At 45.1% G+C, this 17524-nt stretch overlaps 1 protein-coding gene across 1 annotated transcript in view; it reads right to left on the bottom strand.

Moving 5' to 3' along the window:
* Window positions 1–5192: 5192 nt before the first annotated feature.
* DNAJC8 (DnaJ heat shock protein family (Hsp40) member C8) overlaps window positions 5193–17524 on the bottom strand; it is a 30305-nt gene continuing 17973 nt past the window's right edge. Inside the window, exons 4-9 of the mRNA XM_017856396.1 lie at window positions 15860–15926; window positions 15260–15354; window positions 13610–13681; window positions 9893–9984; window positions 8433–8508; window positions 5193–6029 (exon numbers count right to left, since the gene is read on the bottom strand). Coding sequence (XP_017711885.1) covers window positions 5907–6029; window positions 8433–8508; window positions 9893–9984; window positions 13610–13681; window positions 15260–15354; window positions 15860–15926 — 525 coding nt within the window. The 3' untranslated portion in view covers window positions 5193–5906. The remainder of the gene's footprint in view (window positions 6030–8432; window positions 8509–9892; window positions 9985–13609; window positions 13682–15259; window positions 15355–15859; window positions 15927–17524) is intronic.

The following is a 17524-nucleotide window of genomic DNA, read 5'->3' as shown; positions in this document are numbered from 1 at the left end:
AAAGGTAGGCCAGGCGTGGTGGTGTATGTCTGTAATCTCATCATTGTGGGAGGCTGCGGCAGAAGATCACTTGAGACCAGGAGTTTGAGACCAGCCTGGGCAGCAAATCCAGACCCCATCTCTCCCAAGAAAAAAAATTAGCCAGGTGTGGTGGTTCACACCTGCAGTCCCAGCTATTTGGGAGATTGAGGTAGGAGGATCGCTCAGGCTCAGGAGATTGAGGCTGCAGTGGGGCCATGATCTCACAACTGCACTCCAGCCTCGGCGACAGAGCAAGAACCCGTCAAAAAAAAAAAAAAAAAAAAAAAAAAAAAAAAAAAAAAAGATTCTGGTACAGCAGTGCTGGTGATGGGGCCAGGAAGTGAAATTTTAACAAGCATCAAGGCGACTGCAAGGTAGCAGCCCATACAGCAATACAGGCTTGGAGGGACTCCGGAGGAAGCCAAGGAGAGAAGAGTTCAACCCTTCAGAGGCTGTGTCTAGCTATGCTTGCCTATCTCCCACCAGGGGAATGGCAGCCCGCTAAGCCACAGGTGTGTGGTTAGAATAATAGCATCACTGACAGAGAACCCTAAGCTCCACCCACCCTCCCACCTCTTGGAGGACTGGCTGTCCCTGCCTGATGGCTCCAGCCCTGGCTAGGTTAAGTTGGGAGCTTGTTAAAGATCCAGCTGTCTGTCTCCCTACCACACACACACATACCCTACCCTGAATCAGAACCTTCAGGGAGATCAGAAAATGTTCTTGTAGGCCAGGTGCAGTGACTTATGCCTATAATCCTAGCACTGTAGGAGGCTGAGGTGGGAGGATTGCTTGAACTCAGGAGTTCGGGACCAGCCTGAGCAACATAGACCTCGTCTCTACAAAAAATAAATTAAAACATGAGTGGGGCATGGTGGTGCACACCTGTGGTGACAGCTACTCAGGAGGCTGAGGCAGGATAGTTTGGGCCTGGGAGGTTGAGGCAGCAGTGAGCCATGATCATCGTGCCACTGCACTGCCACCTGGGCAACAAAGAAAGACCCTGTCCCAAAAAAAAAAAAAAAAAAAAAAGGAAATGTCTTTTAACAAGCTTCCCAGGTGTGTCCTCAATCTTCAGCTCTTTCACTTTTTAACAAGCTTCCCAGGTGTGTCCTCAATCTTCAGCTCTTTCATCCCTTTATTAAAGCAGGGAACAACCAGCAGGAGTGGGGCAGGGAGGAATAGCCACTGTGCACCCCACTGTGCTGGGCACCTGGCTTCCCTGACCTCAACCCTCAGGATATAACAAACACAGCAGAGTCAGGATTCAGACTCCAGTCTGTCTGATGCCAAATGCAGGCATATTGTCTCCATTTGGAAGGTTTGCCTCCTTTTGCTTTTTATAATGAACAGAATCTCACTAGTTTGCAGAACAGGAATGGAGAAGGTGTTTTTACCTTCATTTTACCAGAGGAGGCAGCTAAAGTCCAGAGAGGGGAAATGACTTGCTAGAGACACAATGCTAATGAGTGGCAGGGCAGAAAACTCAAGGAGGTGGGTGACTTCACATCCCTTTTACACTCATTTCACAGTGCCCTTGTCGAGCTCTGAGCCCCCAATTCTAATGTGAGAAGCACTGATAACCTCCAGCAAGAGGCAGATGATCCAGATGTGCTAGGTTGAGGTTGGGGAGCGGGGTAAGGAAATGGAGAGGGGAAAATCCTGTTTCCTTGAGGTTCCACCTTCAGAGCAGGCCCAGACCCATCCACAACGTCCCACACACTTCCTCCTACTGCCACTGGGGCCCCAGGGAAGCGGGAGGGGCCAGAAAGCGAAGCTGGCTGTGGCTGCTCCAGGAAGCAGCTGAGAAACCACAGCCATAGGGTGTGGGGGTTCAGGTGACTGGAATACCAAAGGCAACAGCTGGTGCTTTCTTTCAGTGGTTACAATTCTCTTTTTTTTTTTGAGACGGAGTCTCTGTCGCCCAGGCTGGAGTACAGTGGCACAAGATCTTGGCTCACTGCAACCTCTACCTCCCAGGTTAAAGTGATTCTTCTGCCTCAGTTTCCCAAGTGCCACCACACCTGTGCCACCATGCCCAGCTGATTTTTATATTTTTAGTAGAGACGAGGTTTCACTATGTTGGCCAGGGTGGTCTCGAACTCCTGACCTCTAGTGATCCGCCTGCCTCGGCCTCTCCAAGTGCCCGGATTACAGGCGTGAACCACCGTGCCCGGCCTACACTTCATTTTAAAGGTGCAATTCCCACTTTACATACTAGGATGCTGAGGTTCAGAGTTGATGTTACCGGCCCACATGCTGGGTTTCTAACCATACCTGGCTGGCTCCTTCCACCTCACTTCTGTCCACAAAGGTCCTCTTGCCAGCATTGGCTCCACAGCTGGGGAGCCTATCTGCTCCATTATTTACAGAAAACAAGAAAAGTGGCTCATCCAGCTTTTCATTTTTCTCTGGGCCCTGGCACTCCTCCAGCAAGCCTTCCCTACCTAGTGAGTGCCCCTTAACCTATTCATGGATGAAGGGGTAGGAGAGGATGGCACTGCCATAGCCACAGCCCTGCCTTGGAGGCCAGTCTTGACTGTACTGCCTCAAGTCAATGCCCAGCACACACCCCTCTCCCCAGCCAGGTCATCACAGAGATTGCTCCAAGCAGGGTTATGAGAATGGGCTGGGACCATTGCTGATCTGTCCAGTGGGTCTGTCACTAAAATGTGACAGAAAGGAAGTGGGAAGACTTTGGTCCAGCTAGGAAAATAGGATGTACTGACCGAAACCCAAATTCCTCAGTATGCCATTATGATCTCCCTGGTCTCATCTCACCTCACGTCTGTGCTCCAGGCATAACAAATGTTGTTCAATTCCATGAATGGGCTATTCTCTTACCCTCTGGGCCTTTGCACACGCCATTCCCTCTGATTGAAACACCTTTCCCTCAAGTACCACCCCTTCTGTGCCAGACACTGTTCATTGTTTCCAGCAGGCATTCTTTTTTCTTTTTTTTTTGAGGCGGAGTTTCACTCTGTCAACCAGGATGGAGTGCAGTGGCGCGATCTCGGCTCACTGCAAGCTCCGCCTCCCGGGTTCACGCCATTCTCCTGCCTCAGCCTCCCGAGTAGCTGGGACTACAGGTGTCTGCTACCACGTCTGGCTAATTTTTTGTATTTTTAGTAGAGACAGGGTTTCACCGTGTTAGCCAGGATGTCTTGATCTCTTGACCTCGTGATCTGCCCGCCTTGGCCTCCCAAAGTGCTGGGATTACAGGCGTGAACCACTGCGCCCAGCCTTTCCAGCAGGAATTCTTTCATCTTTACCAACTTTTATTGGAAACACGTGCCCAGTCCCAAAGAGTAAGGCTTGGTGTATTGCCTGTCTGTTCTTCACAGCTCTCCCAGCCAAACTTACCAAGAGGTGTCCATGTGACCCATTTTCTAACCAGTGACATCTTCTGGGAAAAATTTTGCATCCTGGATGACTTATTTCTGTTTGGTAGTTGTTATAAGATGTGGTGCTAGAACCTTCTTGCAACTGTGAGATGCCAAACCCTCCAGAGAGGACGGAGAAGCATAGCAAGAGCCTGTTTCCTTGGAGGTATTACTGAATGAATGATTCCACCATGAACAATACCTGAAACCTCGTCTCCACTTATGGAAGTAAAATATTCCTCTTTTTGCCAGTTGTTCCTTGCAGCCAAAACATTCCTAACTGATGCATCAGCCCCTGGGTTCCAGCTTTTAAAATGGCCACTTTCTCCAGGAAACATTTCCTGGCTGCTAAAAATGAGATCAAGGGCCCCCTTCTCAGAGCAGTGGACATAGTCTCCTTGCCCGTGTGCCCCAGCTGTGAGGCAGGCAACAGGGGTCCTGCGGTGTTCACCATTTTATTTCTAAACCAGCACATTTGTTCAATGAATAAACAGACCTGACATGAGTTAGATTTGTGTCCCCGCCCCAATCTCATGCCCAGTTGTAATCCCCCATGTTGGAGGAGGGACCTGATAAGAGGTGATTGGATCATAAGGGCCGCCCCCTTTGCTGTTCTTGTGATAGTGAGTTCTCCTTGTCTATCACTATCTCGTGATAGTGAGATCTGGTTGTTTAAAAGTGTGTAGCACCTCTCCCTGCGCTCTCTTCCTCCTGCTCTGGCCATGTAAGACGTGCCTCCTTCCTCTTCACCTTCTGCCACAACTCTTGTTTCTTGAGGCCTCCCCAGCCACGCTTCCTGTACAGCCTGCGAAACCATAAGTCAATTAAACCTCTTTTCTTTATAAACTACCCAGTCTCAGGTAGTTCTTCATAGCAGTGTGAGAACTAACACCCATAGCTAATTGCTGGCACAGCCTCCTTGAGGGTAAAGGTAAGTTTGTAGATGGCTGAACTGAACAACCACCACTTAATCTCTAAGGAAAGGGTGTGTGCATCCACATCCTGGACTGAAATGGGGGTCACTTTGCTTTGCCTGGCTAGAAGAGATAATCACTGCCCCCCTTGGCAGGACAGCCTGCATTACCTCACAGCATGTATCACTTTTGCAGGGCAACTAAACATTTCCTTCCTCTGCCTTGGTCCAGTTTAGCCAGAGGCACACTTGCCCACCTACCCACCCACCTCTGTGCTCTACTTCATGTGTGGTTTGGATGTGCTCAGCTGTACTTGGAAGGACAGTAAGACACCCAAGCCTCTGTCCTCTCCCACAGAGAAATGAAAGTTGCGCTTCTCGTGATACTAAAAGACATGGTGCCTTTCGTAGTCATGGTGCCTGTTTACTCATCTACAAGACATTGCAAAAAGCAAAGTCTAGTTTTGAGTCACCTAGTTTCCTTTATCTTCACATTTCAAGTATCACCTTTCCACTTCTCACTTTAGGCCCCTCCCAAGGGCTGATTCCGTCCCTGAAAGCAAGCAGGACATCTAGGCATAGACTATGAGCTGGATGCTTTCATATATTACTTCATTTAATCCTCAAAACAATCAGTATCTTCATTTTACACAGAAATAATAGTATATTGGCAATACCCAAGGAGCACTGTGGTAGCTACCTTGTATATACCATGGCAAATCCTCCCTAAAAGCTGCCACAGTAATTTATATTCCCATTTTGTAGATGAACAAACTAAGGTTTGGCCAGGTCTGTCCAACCCCAAAGCATTTTGGGGTTGGGCCAAGCCAGATAAGGGACCCACAAGGGGGAGTACAAGGAAGAGTACATCAATGGCTTGGGTATAAAAATTTATTATACATAAAGAATATTACCACTAACAAATGCAGACAGGCTAGGACATGGTACTGGGTGGAGGACGGCTAGCTCTTTGGAAAGTGAAAGGTTTGGGTGGCGTGGACCTCATGCCACGCTGATTGGTCAGTAGACGGGGGCACATGCCAAACACCACAGGGCATCAGATGCCGCTCTGTGTGCCCACAAGTGTTCCCTGTCTCATCTGGGCCTTCGAAGGGAGCACACCCAGAAGCGAGCAACTGAAGTGAAGGGGCTTCCTAAGGTGCCCCTTCCGGGCTTGTCTCTGAAGTCACAGCAACACCATTTTAAGCAATATGTTTAATCGGATGATTTCCACAAACTATCCACGAAGTTTCTAACCATCACAATTCAGTGAAGTACAAAACACTGAGTTACAGGCTGTGGGAAGAGAAGGCAGCACCAATGGTGGGCACCTTCCAATCCTGGTGTTCTAGGGGCAGAGGAGATAGGGAATGGTCTTTTTTTAAACGCAACGCCCCTTCATTTCCAATGTAGCACAAAGAATTACATCTGATCAATATTAAATTGTATTGAAAACAATATTGAAAACAAAATGGACTAAAAAGCAAATTCTACTCTATGTTGGGGTGGAAGTGGGAGGAAAGAATGAGTCCTTCGAAGCAGGAAGGGAGATAGCAGGGGGAAGGTTCTGTGCCTGTGACCCCGGTTGGTCACTCACGCTGCTCCATTTTTACTTTTGGTGGTCTCAGGAAGGTCCGATTTTTCTTCTCTTTCTTCCCCTTTGTATTGGCTTGGAAGTTTCGCCAGCTGTCCACACGACCATCTCGACTTTCCTAAGTACAAAAGAAGTTTGAGGTGAGGAGACCACTTAATGAGTGGAAAGGCCTAAACCTGCTCTGCCATCCATCCACCCTCCTGTAGCCCAGCTCAGTTCAGTCCCCTGGAATAATCCAAGAGTAGAATAGAGCTGGCCAGGCGCAGTGGCTCATACCTATAATCCCAGCACTTTGGGAGGCCAAGGCGGGCAGATCACCTGAGGTCAGGAGTTCAAGACCAGCCTGGCCAACATGGTGAAACCCTGTCTCTAATAAAATACAAAATTAGCCGGGCATGGTGGCCAGTGCCTGTAATCCCAGCTACTCAGGAGACTGAGGCAGGAGAATCGCTTGAACCTGGGAGGCAGAGGTTGCAGTGGGCCGAGACCATGCCACTGCACTCCAGCCTGGACAACAAGAGCGAGACTTCATATCAAAAAAAAAAAAAGAAAGGAAAAAAGAAAAAAGAGTAGCATAGGCCGGGCATGGTGGCTCACACAGCAGGTGGATCACCTGAGGTTGGGAGTTCAAGACCAGCCTGACCAACATGGAGAAACCCCATCTCTACTAAAAATATAAAAAGTTAGCCAGGCATGGTGACACATGCCTATAATCCCAGCTACTTGGGAGGCTGAGGCAGAAGAATCACTTGAATCCAGGAGGCGGAGGTCACGGTGAGCCGAGATCACACCATTGCACTTCAGCCTGAGCAACAAGAGCGAAACTCCGTCTCAAAAAAAAAGAAAAAAAAAGAGTACAATAGAGCTTTCTTCCCACGCCCATGGGCACAAGAAAGTGTCACAGCACCCCCTAGAAAGCAGGATGAGCTGCAGGTTGGAAGAGGAGGACAAAATGAGTAATAATCATCACAATACTGAGGCCCTATTTGTTGGGGACCTCAAGGCTAGACGTTTAGCATATGGTATTTCTTTTTTTTTTTTTTTTTTTTTTTTTTTTTTTTTTTTTTTTTGGTGAGATGAAGTCTTGCTCTGTCGCCCAGGCTGGAGTGCAGTGGCACAATATCGGCTCACTGCAACCTCCACTTCCCGGGTTCATGCCATTCTCCTGCCTCAGCCTCCCAAGTAGCTGGGACTACAGGCGCCTGCCACAAGGCCTGGCTAATTTTTTGTATTTTTAGTAGAGACAGGGTTTCACCATGTTAGCCAGAATGGTTTCGATCTCCTGACCTCGTGATCCACCCACCTCGGCCTCCCAAAGTGCTGGGATTTCAGGCGTGAGCCACCACGCCTGGACAGCATATGGTACTTCTAATCTTCCCCAAAGCCGACTATGCTGTGTACTGCCACCAGTGCTTCACAAATAACACTGAGGCTCCAAAAGGTGAAATGATTTTCTCAAAGCCATAGAGCTAGCTAGCAGCACAGCTACTTTCTACTACATCTTTCTGCTGCCCCCAAAACTTGGATGGCTGCCCCAAAGCCAGTACAATGCCTAGCCAGCTGTGTAGGGATGGTCACTAGGACCTCTACCTCATTACCATTTTTTCTCTTTCCATACATAAAGCGGAATAGAAACAAAGTCATCAACTCTGATTAGCCAGCCCCTAACCATGAGTCCTAAATCCTATAGAAGAAAAGACCAAATGTTGCCACAATCCTTCTGGCCAGCCACCTGAACGATATAACTAGGGTGTCAAAGAAGAGTCAAGTTCAAAAGTTCTAACTCTCTCTGCAGGCAGGACACTGGGGCCACAAGAACTTCAGCGTCTACTAACAGATCTCCAAGCAAGGCAATACTCTATGTTTACCCCCTAAATTAAAAGTGCAATCCATTTTCCTTGAGCCCACTGGGCAGCTGTGCCTACTACAATCTGAAAACCATTCAGGGTCAAACTGTTAGTGTGCTGTAAAATAAATTAAACAATAATTTTTAAAAATAATTTTTTAGGCCGGGCGCGGTGGCTCACGCCTGTAATCCCAGCACTTTGGGAGGCCGAGGTGGGCGGATCACGAGGTCAGGAGATTGAGACCATCCTGGCTAACATGGTGAAACCCTGTCTCTACTAAAAATACAAAAAAATTAGCCGGGCGTGGTGGCGGGCGCCTGTAGTCCCAGCTACTCAGGAGGTTGAGGCAGGAGAATGGCGTGAACCCAGGAAGCGGAGCTTGCAGTGAGCTGAGATTGCGCCACAGCACTCCAGCCTGGGCGACAGAGCGAGACTCCGTCTCAAAATAATAATAATAATAATTTTTTAAAAAGCCATTCCGGGATCCTCATTGCCCTTGCCAAGGCTACAGAGCTTACAGGAGGCTGAGCCAGGACCAGCCTCATTCTTCACAGCTCCCACTATTCCCCACATATCCCACTTCCCTCTGACTACCCAATTCAGTCCTGGGAGTGCCGCAGGAACCAAGCTGCCTTACTCTGGAATTAGAATCCCTGGCCACCTTAGAAATTTACCTCAAAGTTTTTCTGCCACTCTCTTTCCCTTTTGGCTTTTTCTTGAGCTTCAATCTCTTCTTCCCTTTGTCGTTTCCTAGAAGGAAAACCAGATCATATTATTTATATGATACTTATAGACTGAATTAACCATACAAGATGGCATCTCCCCACAGAAGCAAGCATATATAGTAAATCAGTTCCCCTAGAAGTCTACAAAGATGACTGTCTGGAAAGGGCTCAGAGCATTTTCATGAATGTCTCATTCTAAAACACGCAGATCAGACTGTGGGCACGGCTGTGGGGAAAGACATAAATCTCTCTGTTACACAGATAAAGTAACCAAAGCCCAGCCAAGAGCAACGTGAGGTTTTGGGCTCTTTCAGTGACAAAGCTATGTTGAGAACACAGGGCACCTTACTTCAGCAGAATGACCATTATAAACCCAAAGTTCTTAAGATCTCTGGACAAAACCCTATCCCAAAACAAAGACATTTCACACAACCTCAACTAGCAAATTTTAGTTACTGGTACATACCAAACAACAATATAAAATACATAGAGAAACAAAACTCGGCCGGACATAGTGGCTCACGCCTGTAAGCCTAGCACTTTGAGAGGCTGTGGTGGGTGGATCACGTGAGGTCAGGAGTTCGAGACCAGCCTGACCAACATGGTGAAACCCCGTCTCTATTAAAAATGTAAAAATTAGCCGGGCAGGAGAATTCAGGCAGGAGAATCACCTGAACCCAGGAGGTGAAGGTTGCAGTGAGCTGAGATTGCGCCACTGCACTCCAGCTTGGGCAACAAGAGCAAAACTCTAACATTTCTGATGTTCAAGAGAAATCATATTTTAGAACATTAAACATTTTGTTACCAATGACACTGTACAGTACTATACACTCACCAAAGCTGTAGCCACTAGTCCCACAAAAGGTTCTGGCCTCAGTTAACAGTGGCCTTAACAGCTGCTTATTTCACTCCAGGACGTCAGAAAGAACACACACAAGGCTCTTGATTACAAATAATCTCCCTGAGAGTGTGCGGTGGCTCACGCCTGTAACCCTAGCACTTTAGGAGGCCAAGGCAGGCGGATCACAAGATCAGGAGATCGAGACCATCCTGGCCAACATGGTGAAACCCCGTCTCTACTAAAATACAAAAAATTAGCCGGGCGAGGTGGCGTACACCTGTAGTCCCAGCTACTCTGGAGGCTGAGGCAGGAGAATGGCGTGAACCCGGGAGGCAGAGCTTGCAGTGAGCCGAGATCGCGCCAGTGCTCTCCAGCCTGGGTGACAGAGCAAGACAGCATCTCAAAAAAAAAAAAAAAAAAAAAAAAAAAGCTTGATTGTTTTAGGTAACTATTTTATAGTCTCTTTAATGATATACCACATAATACCTTCATTAGGAAAATCACCAAAGACCAATGTTAGTTAATCTAGGTATTTAAATATGGTTTAAATGAATATACTGATATGTACCTTTCATGCATCTCTTTGGCTTCTCTCTCTTTCCTTTTAATTTCCAGCTCAGCAAAGAGTTTCATTGTCTGTTTATATACAGCTTGTTTGAACTACAAGAAAATCAAGAACAAAAGAAAATCAGAGTAAATATTTTTACCAGCAATTTGAACCATGTACTTTCACTTGGAGCCTAAGATAAAACAGATTAAAACCTGGCACAGGCTGGGCACAGTGGCTCACACCCGTAATTCCAACACTTTGGGAGGCCAAGGGAGGACAATCGCTTGAGGCTAAGAGCTCGACTAGCCTGGGCAACATAGTGAAACTCTATTGCTACAAAAAAAAATTTTTTTTAAACTAGTGCACAGGCCAGGAGTGGTAGCTCACACCTGTAATCCCAGCACTCTGGGAAGCCAAGGAGGGCAGATCACCTGAGGTCTAGAGTTCAAGACCAGCCTGGCCTGAACATGGTGAAACTCCGTCTCTACTAAAAATACAACAATTAGCCAGGGATGGCGGTGTGTGCCTGTAATCCCAACTACTCGGGAGACTTAGGCAGGAGAATCACTTGAACCTTAGGCAGGAGAATCACTTGAACCTAGGAGGCGAAGGCTGCAGTGAGCCAAGATCATGCCATTGCACTCCAGCCTGGGCAACAAGAGCGAAACTCCATCTCAAAATCAAACAAAAATTAGCAGGGCATGGTGGTGCACATCTGTAGACCCAGCATTTCAAGAGGCTGAGGCAGGAGGATCACTTAAGCCCTCGAGTCTGAGACCACCCTGAGCAACATAGTGAGATCCCATCTCTACAAAAAATATTAAAAATAAAACATTAACCAGGTATGGTCACACACACTTGTAGTCCCCAGCTCTAGAGGCTGAGGTGGGAGGACTGCTTGAGCTCAGGAGGTCAAGGCTGCAGTGAGCTATGACTATGCCACTGCACTCCAGCCTGGACAACAGAGCAAGACTCTATGTCTTTAAAAAAAAAAAAAAAAAGTATATTACATGGTAGTCTTACAAAGATAGGAACAGAAGCTATTATTATTTATTATTATTGTCATTGTCTCAATCTGTCACCCAGGCTAGAGTGCAGTGATGTGATCATAGCTCACTGCAGCCTCAAACTCCTAGGCTGAAAAGATCCTCCCACTTCAGCCCCCAAAGCACTCAGATTATAGGTATATGCCACCAGAGGTTATTATTAGAATGTATAATATCCACTAAGGTGGGAGGATCACTTGTGCCCAGGAGGTCGAGGCTGCAGTGAGTTAGGATCACGCCACTATACTCCAGCCGGGGTGACAAAGGGAGACCCTAGCTCTAAAAAGAATTACAAAAAAAAAATGAAGGTAAATGTCACACCAAGTTAATGAAATTACAATCCCCTCCCTACCAGTTTTTAATTCTTTATTTTCAAGAGTTCTTAAGAACAGAGCTTATGTTATTCTACCTTTAAATATTTTTCTCCAGATATAATGTATTTTAAATAGACATGTTAAGTACAAAAGTAATCTGTCATGCAGACTGAATAGTGCTTAAATTCTAAAATCAGACACTGGAGCAAAGAGTGATATATGGAGAGAAAGGAAAATAAAGAAGTCCCTAAATTTCTGTGACTTTTCTTTTATCCTGTTACCTACTAGACACTGCTCACTAAAAGAAATGCTTCAAACTCCAGTCCCTAATAAAGACAAACATCAAAGGTATAAAGGAGTCTGTAATGAATAGCTCAATATCTTTAAAAGCTCCAAACACTGGATAGACAGACACTGGTGATTTTATATTTTTTATATTTCTCTGCTTTTTCCAAATGTTCTATCATTAGCATGTGTTCTTTTATAATCAGGAAAAAAAAACAACTGAAGAAAGCTGGGCCAGGTGCGGTGGCCCATGCCTGTAATCCCAGCACTTCGGGAGGCCAAGGCAGGCAGATCACTTGAGGTGAGGAGTTTGAGATCAGCCTGAGCTACATGGTGACATCCTGTCTCTACTAAAAATACAAAAATTAGCCAGGCTTGATGGTGGGCATCTGTAATCCCAGCTATTCAGGAGGCTAAGGCAGGAGAATCACTTGAACCTGGGAGGCAGAGGTTGCAGTGAGCGGAGATCGTACCACTGCTCTCTAGCCTGGGCAACAGAGTGAGACCCTGTCTCAAATACATAAATAAATGTATATTTATACATTTTAAGTTCAAATAAAATGTTTGTTGTTGTTGTTATTGTTTTGAGACGGAGTCTTGCTATGTTGCCAGGCTGGGGTGCAGTGGCACGATCTTGGCTCACTGCAACCTCTGCCTCACGGGTTCAAGCTATTCTCCTGTCTCAGCCTCCCAAGTAGCTGGGATTACAGGCATGCTCCACCATGCCCAGCTAATTTCTGTATTTTTAGTAGAGACGGGGTTTCACCATGTTGGCCAGGATGGTCTCGATCTCCTGACCTCGTGATCCGCCTGCCTCAGCCTCCCAAAGTGCTGGGCTCACAGGCGTGAGCCACTGCACCCAGCCAAATAAAATGTTTTTTAAAAAAATAAAAATGAGGCCACGCACAGTGGCTCACGCCTGTAATACCAGCACTTTGGGAGGCCGAGGCAGGCGGATCACCCAAGGTCAGAAGTTCAAGACCAGCCTGGCCAATATGATGAAACCCCGTCTCTACTAAAAATATAAAAAAATTAGCCGGAGGCTGGGCACGGTGGCTCATGCCTGTAGCCTGTAATCCCAGCACTTTGGGAAGCCAAGGCAGGCGGATCATCTGAGGTCAGGAGTTTGAGACCAGCTTGAAAAACATGGAGAAACCCTGTCTCTACTAAAAATACAAAATTAGCCGGGCTTGGTGGTGCATACCAGTAATCCCAGCTACTTGGGAGGCTGAGACAGGAGAATCGCTTGAACCCAGGAGACGGAGGTTGCAGTGAGTTGAGATCACGCCATTGCACTCCAGCCTGGGCAACAAGAGTGTAACTCCTTCTCAAAAAATTAATTAATTAATTAAAATTAAAATTAAAAATATGTGACAGCTAGGCACAGTAGATCACATTTGTAATCCCAGCACTTTGGGAGGCCAAGGCAGACAGATCACCTGAGGTCAGGAGTTTGAGACCAACATGGAGAAAGCCCGTCTCTACTAAAAATACAAAATTAGTTGGGTGTGGTGGTGCATGCCTGTAATCCCAACTACTCGGGATGCTGAGGCAGAATCACTTGAACCCAGGAGGCAGAGGTTGCGGTGAGCCGAGATCATACCATTGCACTCTAGCCTGGGCAACAAGAGTAAAAGTTCATCTCAAAAAATAAAAAATAAAAAAATAAGGCCGGGCGTGGTGGCTCATGCCTGTAATCCCAACACTTTGGGAGGCAGAGGCGGGCGGATAACCTGAGGTCAGGAGTTTGAGACCAGCCTGACCAATATGATGAAACCTCGTCTCTACTAAAAATACAAAAATTAGCCGGGCATGGTGGCATGCGCCTACAATCCTAGGTACTTGAGAGGCTGAAACAGGAGAATTGCTTGAACCCGGGAGGCAGAGGTTGCAGTGAGCCGAGATTGCACCATTGCACTCCAGCCTGGCAACAAGAGTGAAACTCAGTCTCGAAAATAATAAATAAATAAATAAATAAATACATGTGAAATAGCATATATTCATCATTCTTTTGGCTTCTGTCTCTGTAACTCACCAATTCGTAGACTCAGTCACACAAGATACAATGGCGTTTCCCATATTTAACTCACCAGTTCAGGATCGTCCTCCTCTACAATTGTAGGTTTTCCTTCCTTCTTTAATTGTTTTTTTCGCTCTTTCACCTAAAAAGAATTTTTTTCATCAAAAGACGAGCACCTGTGCTTTAAGAATATCCACTGAGCTGCACACATACAATATATGTAACTTTCTGTAGGCACAGGTATACCAAAAAGTTTCCATTAAAAAAAAATGAGCCCCTCCCCTCCCTCCTCAAAAGAACAACAGAATCAAGGAAAATTAGGAACCACAAGTCCTTTTTCTAATCTCATCTAAAATCCAATCTACCAGGAAGAATGAAAGATGAAAGGGGACCAACAGGAGGTTGTCCCCAACTCATCAGATCCAAAACGTTTTTGATGAAATAAACAGACTACTAATTTACCTTTCTTGGCTTGTGGTTATGTGTTTAGAGCAAAGAAAATATATTTGTCAAGTTTTAGAAGAAGCTACAGAATTTGTGGCATTATGTCCAAGTAGTTTTTCTGGCATTTCTATAACTACATTCTTGATCATTTTCACCGTGGAACCTCCCTAAACCACACATCATATTAACTGATATTTTTATCACTTTGGCCACTACTGAGATTAAAAAAAAAAAAAAATTAAATATACCCATTCATACAAGAATGACACTACTCCATGAACTAACCAGTCTATTATACCAGCAAAAGCCAAGTGCCCTCTAAGCTCAGAAAGGCCCTACTGCCACCCTGTGGTCAGGAAGCCTAAGGATGACATTCTTACAGGTAAAAGACATAGGAATGTTAACTACCACAATGATTTAAGAAGCAACTGTCAGGCACTTTTCCTATTTCTACAAGGATAGGGCCTACAAGTGCCATTTCCAACACATGACCGGCAGGATATAGTTATGGGCCCTTTGTCTCCTCTTCTTATTGATTTTCCTCACCTAAACTGGATTCATTATTATGGTTATAAAGTTCAGTTTCACATTTCAAAGCTCTTCATGTGAAAAGTCATATCCAATCACAATTGAAACAGCTCTTATAAATGGCCTCAAGATTCTTGCCCCAGCAAGCAAAAAGTTAAAAGACCTTTCTTACCTCAGAAAGCCATACTGACATTTCCCACCACATGGGAGATTTATGTAGGCCCTCAAGAGCAAACAAAAATAACACCAGCTACAACTCAGTTTCCTTCAACTGAGTTCTTCTCAACTCTGTTATTAAGATGGGCATAAACCTCCTCATATTTTAAAAAAAAGTTTACCCCATCCTCTTGCTAGCCTTAGACAAGCCTTGTTCCAAACCCTTCACCAGGGACAAGAATAAAAATCAAGAGTCAAGGGTCACAGGCTGCTCCATATTTCCACTCTAAGAATGGAGTAAGTGGCAATGTGCGATGAGAGGGAGAGAACAACCCTTTCTCCCCAACACGGGACTGGCAGAGAAACAGGTAGGAGCAGTGTCCTAGCTACTCCTCATCTGAGTTCTTCTCTTAGGGGTGAATTACAGCTTTAGGCACACACTATTCATGACCACCACAGCAAAGTGGTGGAGAGCACATAAGCATCCACAAGTTGTGCCAGTAGGCATTACTATGTTAATATGTACCCTCCTACAAGGTGCCCAAGGCTTGCTGATACTTCCTGTAAACACAGCAGCACTATAAATACTTACAGTGTGTTCCACGTATTCTTTTCCTGCCTGAATTACATCCAGGGCCCTCTTCTTTTGCTCCTGATCCAGTAGCAACTTGTAAGCTTTGTCCACAGCTAATGCAAAACATTGAAATTAACTGTTTCTGCAAACACCCTCTGAAAGTCTGAACTATACTCAGGCAGTGTAAATGGACTTGTGCTGTCTAAAGCATTCCCTACTTTAATTATTTACTGTTGTTAAACTAATTAAAAAAAAAAACATTCAACTATAGCAATGACTTTCCTTGAGAGCCTTGGAAAAAATTAAATATATACTCAAGGCTAAATACACCACATCTGGATTTAATTCAGTGATAAAATTCTTTATGTTCAAAGAAAAAAAATGATCCTAGGCAATAACAGTCTTTGTTGGCATATAAAAGTTTTAACAAAGCAAAGTTAAGGTCTACTTCTTAAACAAAACATTCTGCTTTGAAATGGCAACTGCTCTACTGAAAACCACAGCTTCTTGGTGACCAGAAGACAAAACTACAACAGTCTTTGCTTGATCTAGGACAAGGAATAGTTAGGCCCTGCCATTCACAATCTAATACTCAGAAGCAGGTAAATGTACAAATACCTTCAAAAGCCTTTTGTGCTCTGTCAGCATCATCTTGATTTTTGTCAGGATGCACCAAGATGGATAACTACAATAAGAGAAAAGTTGGGTTGTCAATAAGAGAAACATTTACTAACTTTCAGCCTGCCCTGTCTCATTACAATCAAAAGCTCTAAGGTCCTACTGCAAAAAGAGACTCTTAGCAAGCAGCATTTTAAAAAATTAACAAATCTCTTTAAATGCCCAGAAATATTGATCTTTAACAAAATTCAAGCACCAAAAGGTAAAGGTACAACTAGGAAACATCTTGGGTTTTAATCACAAAGTTGAGAACAAACGTGCCAGGCACAGAGGCTCATGCCTGTCATCCCACCACTTTGGGAGGCTGAGGTGAGAGGATTACTTAAGCCCAGGACTTCGAGACCAGTCTGAGCAACACAGCAAGACCCTACCTCTACAAAAAAAAAATTTTTTTAATTGGTCAGACGTGGTCGTGGTCGCCTGTAGTCCCAGCTATGTAGAGGTTAATGTGGGACATTCACTTGAGCCTGGGAGGTTGAGATTGTGCCACTGCACTCCAGCCTGGGCAACAAAGTGAGACCCTGTCTCCAGGAAAAAAAAACAAAAACAAATGAAAGCCTAGCACTATGAAGATGTTGTAATAATTTGGGGGAGGAGGGAGACTGAAAAGTATCAAGTTCCTATTATGTTCCTTATGCAGGTTGAGCACTCAAAATCCAAAATGCTCAAAATCTGAAACTTTTGAGTGCTGACATGATGCTCCAAGGAAAAGCTCATTGGAACATTTTGAATTTTCGGATTAGGAATGCTCGACCATTATGCATTCTGCAAATATCCCAAAATCCGAAAAAAATTGAAATCTGAAATACTTCTAGTCTCAAGCATTTCAGATAAAGGATACTCAACCTGTACTGAGCACTAAGGTGGCTAAAGTAGGTATGAGACATCATCTCTCTCCTAAAAGAATTTCTAATCTAAAGCAGTTTCTCATTCTGGCTGTGCTCCAACCCTGTGAAGGTTCTGAAAAAAAACAGCATTCTAATTTCCACACTCAGACCTTCTGAGTCAGTCTTTGGCATCTGCACTTTGTAAACCTCTATTAGACTGGGTTTCAGATGATCGGAGGGAATTAGCCCTTATTTTGTTAGGTGGGATAAGTGGCTATGCAAGAAAATGTCCTTTCTTTGGGAAGGGTACATGCTGAAGTATTTAGGGGTAAAGCCTCATGGTTTATTGCAATTTACTTTACAATGATCCAGCCAAAAATACATAGTTAAATATATAGTCAATGTCAGCCAGGAGTGGTAGCTCCCACCTGTAATCCCAGCACTTTGGAAGGCCGAGGCTGGCAGATCACTTGAGGTCAGGAGTTCAAGACTAGCCTGGCCAACACGGTGAAACCCTGTCTCTACTAAAAATACAAAAATTAGGCAGGCACAGTGGCACACACCTATAACACCAGCTACTCAGGAGGCTGAGGCAGAAGAATGACTTGAACTCGGGAGGTGAAGGCTGCAGTGAGCCGAGATCGCAACACTGTACTGCAACCTGGGTGACACAGCCAGACTCCGTCTCAATAAATAAATAAACAAATACTACATATATTTTAATGAAATTAACTGTTCGATATAGATGGGGGATATATGAATATTCATTGTTCTATTT

This window comes from Rhinopithecus bieti, unplaced genomic scaffold (genome assembly GCF_001698545.2).
Source record: "Rhinopithecus bieti isolate Rb0 unplaced genomic scaffold, ASM169854v2 scaffold_41082, whole genome shotgun sequence".
NCBI classification, from domain to species: Eukaryota; Metazoa; Chordata; class Mammalia; order Primates; family Cercopithecidae; genus Rhinopithecus; species Rhinopithecus bieti.
This window is presented reverse-complemented; position numbering and strand designations above follow the sequence as displayed.